The 14,677-nt window shown below is 57.6% G+C and overlaps 1 protein-coding gene across 3 annotated transcripts in view; it reads left to right on the forward strand.

Annotated features, from left to right (window-relative positions):
- Nucleotides 1–14,677, forward strand: part of ANKS1A (ankyrin repeat and sterile alpha motif domain containing 1A) — a 176,734-nt gene that overhangs the window by 154,956 nt on the left and 7,101 nt on the right. For all 3 annotated transcript variants that reach the window (XM_016223704.2, XM_016223708.2, XM_016223706.2), the window contains 3 exons: nt 12,455–12,553; nt 13,393–13,545; nt 13,671–13,778. In XM_016223704.2, coding sequence (XP_016079190.2) covers nt 12,455–12,553; nt 13,393–13,545; nt 13,671–13,778 — 360 coding nt within the window. The remainder of the gene's footprint in view (nt 1–12,454; nt 12,554–13,392; nt 13,546–13,670; nt 13,779–14,677) is intronic.

Here is a 14,677-nt window from a genome sequence, read left to right on the forward strand (position 1 = left end):
GCAGAGACAGGGTTGAAACGTATGTGAGTGTTTATTCCGATATTGCGGGCAGTAAGGGTCATCCACAAAAATCTGCTCTGCAACACCCCCCCCCCCCCCCCAATAAGCCAACTGCTTCTACTGGGTGGAAGGACAAAGATTACATGGGAAAGCAGGAGTTGCAGGCGTGGGGAAGTGGGCAAGGTGGGCCGGGGGGTTGCAAAGGGCGGGCGCCTCGGGGATTCCACTGTTTGGGGAACTGGGCTGTTAATCTTTCCATGACGATGAAGAGGAGAAGGGACCGCATAGCAAGGGTAATTCCCATGTCCTGGGGCTACAACTCCCAGCCAGGTTGGAAAGTGCTTTTTCTAATTAGAACAGATCACAGTTAACAGAACATGATTAATATTTCTTGTAACTACAGCTAACAAGCTCAGTCAACACAGCATGATCAACATCTCTGCCCCTAACAAATGGGACAGCTTCCCTCTGCCTCCAGCAGGGCCAGCTCCCTGGTACAGCTCCCTTCCCTCGGCCCCTCTGCAGCCTCAGTTTCCACACCCTACCTCACAGCCTGGGTCCCTGCCAGCCTGGCACTTCCCAATGCTCCGCAGCAGGGGAATCATCGACCCACTTCTTTGCCCTCTCACCACCAGTTGGTGAAGCCCCCCCAGAGTCTTCTGCCACCACCTCACCCCCCCAGATCCCTGGGGCTCCCCTCCTCTACCCCAGCACCAGACCTCTCCCCAGACCTCTTTCCAGAGGTCACAGAGGACTCGACAAGACCAAATTTGTGAAGTCAGCAGCATTGGCTGTGGCTAGTCAGCCTCTTCTTTCCAATTTTTATGTCCGTGCTCACCCCCACCCCCCGCCAAACACAAGTTCCCGTGATCATTCAACAGATTTTTGTGGAGCACAAACAACATGCCAAGTATTACTCTGTACAGGAGGCAGAATTGTGAATGAGGCAGAAGTTTCTGGTTGTAACAACCTAGGGAGCCTCCGGAAGTAGCAGCCTGTTTTCCTGCTGGCTGAGAGGGTCCCCAGCAGTGTGCCAGCACTCCCAAATGTTCCCTTCTAGTCCTACCACCTGCCTGGCACACCTCCAGGACACGGCTGCAGATGGGAACATTCCAGGATGTGTTGCTGCCCCACTTTTTGTGGGGAGGGAGTGGGCTACTGTTGGAGGACGTGGTGTGGGAACCAGGGCTCAGTACTGAGGTGCCTGCTGTCCTAGAACCTTCCAGATTGCTCAGTTAGACCAAGGGACCACAGGACCCTCGGGTTTCCCTGCCCCAGGGTGGCCTGGGGGGTGCTCATGCCAACATGCACTGCAGATTCCTAAGGAGGGTAGAGGGCCCAAGTCAGGGTGGCCACGTCCCCTGAGGAGAACAGAGATGTGCATGGGTGTTTGGGACACCTGGGCTCCATCCTGCTCCAGACTGGCCCATGGTCCCTTCCAGCCTCTGTTCTGGCTACCCAGCCATAGACCCGGCACTAGCATGGCAGGCAGAACATGGGGCTTGGTGGCAATGCAGCCTCCCCTCTCCTGAGACCTGTGACGCCAGGCTTGCGTTGGAAGCCCCCACTGTGAAAGGCCAATCTGAAGTTCAAGTGTTCTGCCCCCGAATGGTGGGGTGAGACCCCCCCCACTCCACCCCTGCTGCTCCTGGCTCCCAGTGAAGCAGATGCTGGCCGGGGAGACGGACCAGGGCAGCAGCTCCCCAACAGTTACACGCTTGCTGACCTTCCTCCCCTCCCCACGAGGGACTGCCCTGTTATCAGCTGGCCAGGCTTCGTGATGCTGCCCAGAAATGCCTGCCTGGGCGGCCAGGGCCAGAGCTAACATGGCCCTAGGAATCCTGAAAGCGGGCAATCTGCATATTTCCTGTAATTTGCTCCAGAGCAGCTAGGCTCGAGCAGGTGGGCACAGCTGACAGGGAGATGGACCCTCCGCCCCCGCCACACACACCAGAACCGGCTTCTGAGTGCAGGGTCACCAGGCAGGATTTCAGAGGGCAGCCTCCAGACCGCTCCACCCTGGCTGCTATACTAAATCATGAACACTCCTGCTGTTGGGGGCTAGGGTGAGGGGTGAGCACCAGGCGCAGGGGAGCACAGATTCCTGGAGTGCTAAGAAGAGGGTCTGACACAGGCAGGCAGCCCCTACGGCGAGAGCAGGAAGGTGTTCCACATGGGGCTGGAGGGAGGGCTCACTCGGCCTCTGACGACAGTTTCCCTTCACAGACCCTTCTCAGGGGCAGTGAAGGTCTCTCCCCAGGGCCCAGGCTCAGGCCCAGGCCAAGGGCCCGCCAGGTGCAAGGACCTCCACATGCCACTCTGTCCTCCCCGGTGCCTCTAGCCACCTCCGCTGCCCTGCACCCTGCTCTGAATGCCCATCCTTCAGCCCCCCCTGGCATGGGTGTCCCTGGCCTGGGCTCACCCACCAGGGCTGTAAACACAGGGGGGTGGGCAGACACTGGTCTTATGAAGGCTCCAGGATGGGCTTTGCCCTCTCTCTGCCCCCTTCGCAGGGGAGGAGCCTGGGCCAGCGAGGGTGTGAAGGATGGAGGGCGAGGAGGGTGCCCCCGTGCAGTGCCCTGGCCCCACTCGGCTTGGCCCAGCCTTTCCTCTTCCGACAGTAGTGATAACGTAAGAAACATTCAAACCTGTGAAGAATTTTTGTGAGTTTATTTGAGCCAAACTGTCAAGTGCCGAGAAGCAGAATCTCAACATTTGAGATAATGCTCCGGAGAATGGCAGTTTTGCACCTTGCTTTATAGATTACAATCAAAGGAGGAGACAAAAGTGGGGTACATGAAATTCATTGGTGATAGATTAGGGAGGTGGGAGAAAGCAAAGGGGGGAACCTCTGGGATTGCATAAAAAGTAAGATGATAGTTCTTTCACATAGATGGGTATAGGATAGTTAACAGTCAACAGTTAACAAGATATCAACAAGAGGATTCTTGGTCTCTGCCTTGGTGCTTTGAGGGCCCAGAAAAAGGGAAACTTACTTTGTTTTGCAAAGGCATATGTTAATCTGGTGTGTTATCTCAGATGCAAAAGACAACAGACAGGCTTAGTTAAGGTGAAAATTAACCTTTGTGAAGAAAAAATACTGCTTTAGGGTGTGACTACCCACCACAGACTGCTTTTAGTTAAAAAATTTTAATCTCAGACCATCTTTTGTGGTTACTTGAGATCTCTGAGTTTGCAAGTCCACCATGCAGACCTCCCCGAGCTTGTCAGGTTTAGTATGTGGCCCCTTTTCATCCACAATAGAAAGCGCCAAGCCATCAACCATGGCCAGTGGGGACTGTAAATTTGGGCACCACAGCTTCTTCACAAGTGGCCAGCTACCTGGCTCCACTCAGCCTAGTGGGCTGCCAGGAAAAGGTCTGCCAGAGGCCAGGGCACCGCCCCTTAGACCCAGAGGACATGTGTGATTGCCCATCTATCCCTAGGGCAGCGACAGTCTGGGGACCCACACAGGGAACCTGGGCAGCATGGATTCCCTAGATGCCATGCAGGCTCCCCCATCCCAGTGGAGGCATCACCAAGCACCCAGCCCTACCCTGGAGGAGCTGGGGGGGTGGGGCTGCCTGCCAACACTGAGCCATCCCTGAGCCCTGCAACTCAGCAGCCATCAGGGACCAGTGTCCCCATGTGTAAAAGAGGACAAGCTCCTGGCCCACCCAGTTCAAAGACGGGACTTTCACCCAGAGTCTGGGATGGCTTCTAGGGAAGATAGGGGCGGGGCAGCACAGGACAGTGTAACCAAGGGGCAGGGTTGAAACCAGACACGACACAGTGGTTCCCAGCTGCCAGTCGCTACTTCAGCCAATTAAGCAGAGACAAGGTTGAACCATATATAAGCGTTTGTTCCAGTATTGCCAGCAGAATGGGAGAGCAGAGGGATTTGTCCACATAAAATCTGCTCTAACCTGCCCCCCATAAACCAGTTTCTTATATTGGGTAGAAGGACAGAGATTACATGGGGAAATGGGCAAAAGGAACAAGAATGGGTTATAGTGGTTACAGGTTACAGGAAATGCAAATGCAGGCTGGGGGTTTGCAAATCCATGGGGTGCCTCCGGGACTCCTTTGTTTCTGGATCACAGTTGACAGAACATAATGTTTTTTATGACTATAGGAAACAATCACGGTCAATAGAGCATGATTAGTATTTCTACCCCCAACAGGGTCACTGGATCCTCTCAGGAGACCACCCAGGACGGCAGGGCCTCTAGCTGCGGGCAGCCCTGGGGAGGCACGGAGGCCTTGTCCTTCTCTGAACCTGAGCCTCAGTCCTGTCTGGACAGCAGGCTGGAGTGGGTAGGGGGCACTGGAGACGCCCACTCACCAAACGCCCATCCGGGCATCATGGGGGCAGGTAGGGTGAGCCCACAGACCTCCACACCCGGAGGATCTGTGTCCTGGTGTCTCCTGCTGTAATTATGTCACTAAAAGACCACGATTGAAGTCAGTGTTGGGGAGAGGCCCACGGCCCCATTGTGTACGGAGCAGGCCTGGGGACCAGTCATCCCAGAAGACCAAGGTGCCTTTGTGGGTGGGGGGGACAAACCTCGTAACTAAAGTGTTGTGGAACCAGAGACGTTCACCTTACAGAAAGACCAAGTGGCACTACGGGGCTCGGGGTTCAGGAGGTTTATTTTACACCGGCAGGCCCAGAGGAGCCCAGGTCCAAAGTCTGGGCCACGAGCCCAGGCGGGCAAGGAGTTATATACCGCACACGCTTCTACCCATGTTGCGGTAGGAGGGCGGGCTAACCTATCTAGTTTGGCATGGGAAAGTGGTGGGGTGCAAGAAGGGGAAGCCCTGGTGGGGGTGACTGTCGGACATTTTAGACCAAGTTTTCCCTTATCTTTCCCCCTTTGACGCCCCAGAGGCGGCGAGCCTCAGAGGGCATCATTAAAGTCATCTAGCGGCCGATACCCTCATAAAGCTAGGACCCTGGCTGTGGTTAGGCGGGAGACTGAATTTTAAAGTCTAGTCAGGAGGGGTGTCGCAGCAAGTCCAAGGATCAAGATGATAAATGCGGCTGCAACTAGGAACCAGAGGTCTTCTGTGCTCCGCAGGTAGCCGCCCACCGTAGCTGGATCTTGAGGGGTCACCTGGGTCTGGGCTGGCTCTCCAGTCATCCGAGCGCTCCTCCTCAGGAGTGTCGTGAGCTTTCTTGACTCTGGGATGACGGACCCGTGGGGTGATCCCTATAACCTTAAGAGCAGTGGGGGGTGGTTAAAACTACAGTGTGGGGTCCTGTACAACGTGGCCTTAGGGGCTCTTTTTTCCAGTCCTTGACCCATACTAGGTCTCCAGCCTGGAATGGGTGGACCGGGGTCCCTGGAGGGATGGGGGCCCTTTCAACTGTGTACTGCTGGAGTTCTGACAGGGTAGTTCCCAGGGCCTGGAGTTGCTCTGTCAGGCTCCCGTCTCCCACTTGATGTAGGTCTCCCAGGATGCTCCTTAAACTTGAGGGAGGCCTTCCATATACTACTCAAAAGGGGAAAAGCCTAACTTTCCAGGGGTGCAACGGGTACGTAGCAGGGCCAAGGGCAGTAGATTGACCCAGGAGAGTGGTTTCTTGGCTGTATTTGGCTAATGTTTCCTTAAGGGTACGGTTCATGCGCTCTACTTTCCCTGAGCTCTGAGGCCAACATGCCGTGTGGAGTTTCCATGATACTCCGAGGGCCTTCGACAGGGTCTGGACGATTTCAGCTACGAAGGCCGGTCCGTTGTCACTGTGGATGCTCAACGGCAGGCTGAACCTAGGGATGACCTCCCCTAGGAGGGCCTTCGTGACTTCTCTGCTTCTTTCAGTCCTGGTGGGAAATGCTTTGGCCCATCCCCAGTATGTGCAAACTAAAACCAGGAGGTACTTGTACCTGCGGCTGGGCAGGACCTCTGTGAAATCTCTCTCTAGGTCCTCAAAAGGAGCGTTTCCTGTTCCCTGGGCTCCGGGAGAGGGCCCAGGCATGGAATGCGCATTGTTCCTGGCACAGGTGGCGCACCGTTCCCCTCCTGCTCGGCACAGCGCCAGCAGGTGGCTGATGTAATACTGTTTTTTCAGAAGGGCCTCCAGGGCAGTTTTCCCAAGATGAGTGAGCTGATGGTACTCAGATACCAGGGGAGGCCCGGGGGTTGCCGGGACTGTGATGCAGCTATGCGGTAGTCGCCACCAGTCTGTGCTGTGAGGGTAGCCCCTTCTTCCTTGGCCCGTTTAGTCTCCTCGGGGGTGTACTTAGGCTGGTGGGAATCTTTTACTGGGGCAAGGACCGGAGTTGGGTTTGGATGGGACGGTTCCTTCTGGGCGGCTGCTTTCGCGGCTCGTCTGCTAAGCGGTTTCCCTGCGCAATGAGGTCAATTCCTTTCTGGTGTCCTTTGCAGTGGAGAATGGCTACTTCCCTTGGGAGTCAAATAGCTTCTAGTAGTTTTAAGATTTCTGCTTTATTCTTAATAGTTTTTCCCGCTGTTGTGAGGAGGCCTCTTTCCCTGTAGATGACCCCATGTATATGGACTGCGGCAAATGCGTAGTGTGAGTCAGTGTAGATGTTAACCCACCTGCCCTTGCCAAGGGTTAGGGCCTGGATCAGAGCTTGCAGTTCAGCCCTCTGTGCTGACCACCCGGCGGGCAAGGCCTTTGCTTCTAAGATCTGTTCAGACGTGGTTACTGCATACCGGGCCTTGCAGACGCCTTCCTGGAGATAGCTGCTGCCATCACAAAGCAGTGTTAGCTCCGGGTTTTGGATGGCCTGGTCCCACAGTTCCGGGCGACTCACAGACTTCATCAGTTACCTCTGTGCAGTTATGATCCCGTTCGCCTTCCTCTGTGGGGAGGAAGGTGGCCGGGTTTAATGTGTGTACAGTCTCTAGGGTGATGCGGGGTTTCTCGCAGAGTAACCCCTGATATTGAGCTAGGCGGGAGTTTGAGAGGAGCCGGTGCCCTTGGCTGTTCATGAGCGACACGACCGAGTGTGACACCTTGATATTCAATTCCTGTCCCAGGGTGAGTTTGTCAGCTTCCTTGATGAGGACGGTAGTAGCTAGGGCGCGGAGACAGGCCATCCAGCGGCTACTGAGTCCAGTTTCTTAGACAGGTATGCAGTGGGCCTTTGCCAAGGGCCGACAGGCTGTGTGAGTACCCCAGAGCTATCTTGTCCTCTTCGGAGACGAACAGGTTGAATGGTTTCTCACTGTCAGGCAGTCCCAACGCAGGGGCTTGTCCGAGGGCTGATTCGATGCCCCGGATGCCTCCTCTGCCTCCTCTATCCAACACAGAGGACTCCGATCGGGACCAGCTAAGGCGGCATAAAGGGGTCTCGCTATTGCCGAGAAGCCCGGAATCCAGATCTGTCAAACCCCGTAGCCGCTAGGAACTCTCGAAGGCGTCACTCCGTCTGAGTCGCGGCAGCGAGGTGATCATCTTCTTTCTTTCGGGTCCTAGGGCCCAGCGGCCTTGTGAAAGGAGGAACCCGAGGTACTGGACTCGCCGTTGGCAGATCTGGGCCTTCCTTCTTCCATGAGACGCGATACCCAGCTTCTGACAGTGATTTGAGGACGGCCCGCGTTCCTGCCATGCAATTTTCCTTGGTTTCCCTGGCGAGGAGTAGGTCGTCCACGTAAGGGCTAAGTCAGCGGCTAGGGCCTCCCCGAACAGGGTGGCTGAGTTCTTAAAACCCTGTAGTAACCAGGTCCAGGTCGGTGGCACCTGTCTTCCCGTGTCTGGGTCTGTCCATTCAAAGGCGAATACGGGCTGGCTCTGGGGTGCGAGCCGAAGGCAGAAGAAGGCACCCTTTAGGTCTAGGCAGGTGAACCACACGGCGGTGCCAGGGACCTGGCTGAGGAGGGCGTCTGGGTTTGGAACCACTGGATGCGAGGAGACAGTTACTTTGTTGATGGCCCCGAGGTCCTGCCCTAGCCAGTATCCACCCCCGGGTTTCCTGACAGGCAGCAGGGGAGTGTTCCGAGTCGACTGGCATTTGACCAGGATACCAGAGTCCCTGAGCTTGACTAGGTGGCCTCGGGTACCCAGGGTGCCTCTCGGGGGATGGGATAGTGCCTTTGCCTCTGCGGGCGAGCTCCGGGTGTTAGCTCGGCTACCACTGAGGCCCCGTGGAGGGCGAGTCCAGGAGGGTCATCTTCAGCCCCGACGAGAGGAAATTCTGCCCGGAACCCAGGGGGGTTCGCTCTGTTCTGGAGTGCTGAACAGCCTCCACTCTTCCTCTCTCGGGGTGACGACTGCCATATGAGGGGTGTGGAGTCTTCGCTACCGGGGTGTAGCTGCAGGGTGGTAGCCCCTCCTGGTCCAAAGGTGATCTGGGCCCCTAGTTTAGAGAGGAGGTCTCGGCCGAGGAGAGGGAGGGGGCATTTGGGCATGTGCAGGGACTCACGCCGCACCCGATGGCCCCTGAGCTCACACAGCGAGCTTGGCAGAAGGATTTCTGGATGGCCCAGTCCCCGGTCACTCCAAGTATTGTGGCTGCCCTCCTCCCCGGGGGCCCACAGGCGTAGTGACTACCGAGTGTTCTGCTCCGGAGTCTACCATAAAAGTCACATTTTGGCCCCTGACAGTCACCCTGACCGTGGGCTCGTGGGGGCCAAGGAATATCGAGCCCGGTCCCCTTCAGTCAGAGTCTATGCCGGCTAACCCAACAGGGTTGCCTGTGGCTCCCCTTGATATTTGCTAGGTTTCCCAGGTTTCCCTTTATTGGGACACTCATTGTTCCAGTGCCCAGCCTCCTTGCAGTAGGCACACTGCTCTGCCGCCAGTGGGGTCCGTCGATTTCCCCCTGTGGCGGGCGAGTCTCCTTTGCCCTCTGGATCCCTCCTCCCTGCGGGCCGCTGCTAGGAGGCTGACCTTCTTCTTCATCTTCTTGTCAGCCTCCCGCTTGGCAGCGGCTTCTCTGTTCATGTAGACTGTTGGCTATTTCTATCAATTGGGTGATATTCCTGCCGGCGAAACCTCCTGTTTCTGGAGTTTTCTCTGAATGTCAGGGGCGGCCTATGCCACAAAGGCAGTGTTGACCATTTGCTGGCTTTCTGGTGCCTCAGGTCAAAGGGCGTGTGCATCCTGTATGCCTCGAAGAGCCGCTCATAATAGTCCCCAGGGGGTTCCTGTGGCTGCTGCGTTGCTGAGGAGACTTTGGCCATGTTCATTGGTTTTTTGGCCCCCCTCGAATTCCACGGAGGACTGCCTCCTGGTAGCGCCGGATGTCGCCCTGGCCTTCCTGAGTGGTGAAGTCCCAGTTGGGGCACTCCTCGGGGCCGCCCTTAGGGCCCAGCCTGCTGGATCATTCGCCTCTGCGGGGGCGTTATCTTCTAGCCATTGACGGGCCCCCCCATAATCCGACGCCTCTCCTCCGTGTTGAACAGGGTACGGAGGAGCTGCTGGCAATCTTGCCAGGGTGGCCGGTGTGTCTGGAAGGGGGATTCCATGAGGTCTGTCGTGGCCTGTGGCTTCTCAGAATACAGCGGGTGTTATGCTTCCAATCGAGGAGGCCAGTGGTGGAGAAGGGCTGATGTCCTCCCATGTTCCCGTGCATGGTGTCGGATACAGACACAGGGTGGGGGAGTCCCCGGAGGGACCTTTCAGATGCCGTCCGTCTGCTGCCTCGCGGCAACTTGGGCCAGCCTTGACTAAGGTGCACCCGTATAGTCCCCAGGCCTGGTCAGCCAAAGCTGAGTCACTGTTATGTCGTTACGGCCGACTCCAGATGCAGATTGGGGCCCACTCAGATCCCGTGGCTAGCGCCGTGGGATCATAGACACATTCACTCTCACAGTCATTCAGAGGTTATTACGTTCCCTCCCTGGTTAACCCTACCTGGGGACCACCGAGGTCCTTGGGAGGGGATCAGGCTCCCCTTCTGCCCTTTTGGGAGGCCTGACTCGGTTGGGGCCCTGGGGCCTTACTGTGTCTGATGCCCTGGTCCTGGTCCTGGTCCTGTCCCTCCTCGCTGCCTCGAATCCGGTGGGGACCGCGGTACAAGGCCGAGTGGAGGCAGCCGGATCGGAGACTGCAAATCAGGTCAGGGCGCCCCTTCCCCTCTGTGACTCCTCCTTGTCGCCTGCCACCCCGCACTCCTACCCAAACCGGTGGCTGCAAGGGGCCAGCGCCTGGGAACCAAAAATGTTGCGGAACCAGAGACGTTCACCTTACGGAAAGACCAAGCGGCACTTGGAGGCTCGGGGCTCAGACATTGGACTTGGACTCCTCTGGGCCCGCCAGCGTAAAATAAACCTCCTGAACCCCGGGCCTCCAAGTGCCGCCTGGTCTTTCCGTAAGGTGAACGTCTCCGGTTCCGCAGCAAAGGATTCACTGAGCGAACAGGAATGCGCCTCCCTGAGATGGCCGCTCTCATAGGGACTCTGCTGTGAACCATCCCTGGGCAGTCCCAGAGCAGACTGTCTGCAACCTCTCCCGCACCGCCACCTGTCATGACCAGTGGGGACTGAGGCCAGAGGGTCAGTGGGTTGCCTGCCAAAATAGTGGGGTACCTGTAATGATAGGGTGGACCTGTTACTATAATCTGGGCATCAGCACCAGGAAATACCTGATCACTCAGGGACACTTTGTGCCTGGGAGGCTTTTTAATTGTGACTAGTTGTCCATCACAAGTTTATGAGGCGAGGTTTGTATTTCCGTTTCACGGGACAGATGAGGAAAGTGAAGCCAAGGACATGGAGTGATTTGCCTCGGAGCTGCCTGTCGAGATATGGGATGCCTGCTGTGATGGGGAGCGCCTGTCTTGATAGTGGGTGACCTGTTTTTGGAGTCAAAGCCACCCACTCCCTCCATTAAACCCACTAGGCTGTCTCCGCCTCAGGCCTGGCTCCTGCGGGGCGTGGGGCTTTCCAGAGATTTGGGGACTATCCACAAAGGAAGAGTTTCAGGTAGCTGATGGTGTGTGTGCTGGAGCCCATGGTCACTCTGTCCACTTGGGTGGGGAACAGAGCAGAGTGGATCAAGGGCCTGGCAAGCCATCCCACCCAGCAACCAGGTCCTAGGGGAAAGCACCCCCCACCTTCCCAGGTCTTCCCCCTAGGTGCTCTGGGCCTCTCCTGCACATGTGCCTGAAACCTGCAGGAAACCACTATTTTATCCCCTAACAGGCAAGTGGGGTGCGGCATGTCTTCCTGGGTCCCACAGGCACATCTGGACGACCTGAAGCCCATCCTGGACCAACAGCTGTCTGGGCCTGGCTGCTGTCTGAGAGGGGTGCAGGGCTCTGCAGTGGGCTCACCCAGGGCACCTCCACCTGCCACCCTCTTAGCTGCCCACACAGGCCCCTTCGTGCTCCTGCAGAAAGCCTTCCACTGGGAGGTGGAACAAAGTTCCTAAGCCCCGGCAGGCAGGCAGGCCCGAGCTGGGAGGGGAGCAGCTGGGGGAGAGGCTCTTCCCAGGGCTCCCTCCCCCTCTGCTCACCAACAACAACCCACCATCCTCCCCCTCTCTTTTGTTCAAATGAGAGAATTTGGGGGAACCAGAAAAAATATGGGTTTTATTTTCAAAACTGGAATCGATTATAATTGGGGTTAGTTCAATATGCCCAGCATGCTGGAGCCCAGTTCTACAGAGTCCTTGCCAAGCAAAGAGGAGGAGCTGGGAGGCTCTGTGGGAGGTTTGGGCCAGAGAACAGGAGAGGAGGGGGCTGCTGTGAATAAATAACAGCGAACAGCATCAGTCTGCTCCCATCTTAGCTCCACCACTAGCTGTGTGGCCTTGGGCAAGTTTCTGACGTCTCTGTGCCTCAGTTTCCTCATATATAAAACAAGGATTAGAACAGAACCCAAGGCAGAGTGAGAGCATGCCGTGGGAGGGCCCGTGTACAAGATCTCGTTCCCTGTCACGCACCCTCCTCATCGCCACCTGCTCAGTGCCGAACAGTGGGCTCCGCGGCGCTGGGAGAACTGCCCCAGTGGACCCAGCCCTGACCCGCCTTCCTGCCCTGCTTGGTGACTGTTCCCCTTGAGACTCCTCTCCTCAGGGTGAGGCTGGTTCCTTGGGTGCCCGCCCCTGCTGCCAGCTGTCCGACTGAGGCGATGGTCACAGCCTTAAATGATAAAATGTTTGTGAGGAGCCTTGGGATTTGTCCACCTTCCTTCACCTTGGATCATGGCGCCTCCTCCCCAGGAACATGATGTCGCCCGCAGCGGGCTAGGGCTGCGGCTGGGCCTGGGCGCGCTGTCTCCGGGCGCTGTGGTTCTGGCCAGGTCTGCGCCCTGCATGCGCTGGAGCCGCGGCACCGCCCGGCTCAGCTGGTGGCCGCTCGGGTGGGAGCAGGCGGCCTGGGCAGACGGACCTGCTCCTGTCCTCAGCGCGTGCACATGCCCCTTGGTGCCTGTGGCAAAGGAGAAGAATGTGGCGAGGAGCCATGAAGGGCTGACCTGACACCCTTAGGTGGCCCAGCACCAGTGCAGGGGGGCCTCACGTTCTCCTTTTTGCCCTCAGGGGTCTAACGTGATGGAAGAGCAGGATCTGCGGGAGATCGGCATCAGTGACCCGCAGCACCGCCGGAAGTTGCTCCAGGCTGCACGGTCCCTGCCCAAGGTGCCTGTCCACAGCTCTGCAGCCTTGGCCTTTGCCAGAGCCAGGGCCATCTCCCTACACCCCCTGGGCCCAAAGTAGGGAAAGAGCTTGGCTCTGGGCATGCAGATCACTCTGGGATGTCTGCCCTCATCCCGGGGGTCCCAGAGGACAACAGAGTTCCATTTACTTCACCAAGTCCTGAGGTCCCAGAGAGCCCGCAGAGCACAAGGGACAGTGAGGACTGGTCCAGCCTCAGGAGGGGGCCGCAAGCATCTACCGGGTGTGCGCTTGGTGCCCACAGGCTTGGCCTCTGGAACCCCTTCGGGGTCTCTCCTGAATCACACGAGACCAGGCCAGCCTGTGCTGACCCCTGGCATCTTTCCCTGGGGGGCCAGAGGCTGGTAGAGATGAGCCTCTCCTCGACTATGCTGGCACTGAGACCAGAGTCCCCTTGTCCCTTCCACTTGCCCAGAGCTCAGGAAGCATAAACAAGTCCCAACAGTGAGGCAAATGCCTGTGTCACAGACAGTTTTCTTGTCCCACCAGGTCCATGACCTCTGCAAACCCTCCCTCCACCTAGCCTTAATGGGGCCACCATCCCCAGACCCGGGATCCTCTGGTGTTCTCCAGATGGGGAACCTGAGACCAGAGCCACAGTAGAAAGAGCTGTCAAAGGGAGGGACTTGAGGGAGGGAGGCAAGGACACAGGGCCCCTCTGTGGCCTCAGAAGCTGTCCCATACCTACGCCAGCTGTGGTCTCTGGTGTGACTGTGTGAGCTGGCCTAGGTCTCCATGGTCCCCAGGGACCTTGTTCCAGGAGTGCTGAGATGTCAGTCCCGGCCTTCCTCCTCGCCCCACAGGTGAAGGCCCTGGGCTACGACGGGAACAGCCCCCCATCGGTGCCCTCCTGGCTGGACTCCCTGGGCCTGCAGGACTATGTCCACTCCTTCCTGTCCAGTGGCTACAGCTCCATCGACACTGTGAAGAACCTCTGGGAGCTGGAGCTCGTCAATGTGAGTGCAGCCAGGCCTGAGCATGTGCTGTCCTGGGCTGCCGGCCTGGAGGGGGGGTTCTGCCAGAGGGGGTGGCCCTATGGGGCCAGTCACCACCTGACTGCTGCTTTCCCCTCCCCATGCAGGTCCTAAAGGTTCACCTGCTCGGCCATCGCAAGCGTATCATTGCCTCCCTCGCAGACAGGCCCTATGAGGAGCCACCCCAGAAGCCCCCAAGGTTTTCCCAGCTGAGAGTGAGTTTGGGAGGGATGGAGAGGGCTGTGTGCGGTATTTGTATTTTTAAGAATTGAGAGGAATTCTTAGGAATTTTTCAGAGAGGGCGTGACCTCAGTGGAGGTGCAGAGGATCCCTCCCTTCTTGCTGTTGGGGCCACGTCTTGTCTTGGCCCACGTCAAGGGGAGCAGTTGTTTGGCTGGTTATCTGTCAATCACATGCCTACCATCTAAAGAATAAATAGGAAGCGCATGCTGGGAAATGCAGGAAAGCAAGCATCGAATCCCCATGGCCGGGCGAGGAGCCTTTTCTGACAGTGTGACACGAGCCTGAGCCTGACACAAAGCTTGGAATACACGGCGACCTGGGTCCCCACCCCAACTCTTCTGAAGGAGGACTCCTGTGGCAGGCAGGGTGGTTGAGAGCCTGTGACTCAGAACCTCACAGGTGCTTTGTTGCTCCAGCCAGGTAACCCCTGGCTTAAGAGCAGGTTAGACCTGCAGGCCCAGGGTGCCTGTCTCCCCGCCTCAGGGCTGAGCTGCTCATGGGCAGAGTGGGTGTGAGCAGTGGGGGCCCCAAGGGTCTCACCAAGTGGGCACTGCTCTGTCCTCTCCCGGACATGGGGGGCCAGCCGCCCGGAGCCTCGCTGTCCAGCTGGAAGCCGAGGGCCCTGGTTCCTGTCCTCTGAGAGGGGCTCAGTGCCAGTGGGCGTCTTCGTTTTCTCCACTGGCCCAGGATGGATCTGACAGATAATTTATCTGAGAACAGAAAGCACTTCCCAGCCCTATAACACCCCTTTTCCTGTGCAGTTCCAGGCCAGGGGGCATGCTGGTGAGCTGGGGGGCTCAGGGTGGCTGCTTGCCCACAGGACAGGGCTTCCCGGCTCTGCAAGGATTTGGTTGCTGTGACTGCCCAGGCT

The sequence above is a fragment of the Miniopterus natalensis genome, chromosome 5 (assembly GCF_054644295.1).
Source record: "Miniopterus natalensis isolate mMinNat1 chromosome 5, mMinNat1.hap1, whole genome shotgun sequence".
Classification (NCBI taxonomy): Eukaryota; Metazoa; Chordata; class Mammalia; order Chiroptera; family Miniopteridae; genus Miniopterus; species Miniopterus natalensis.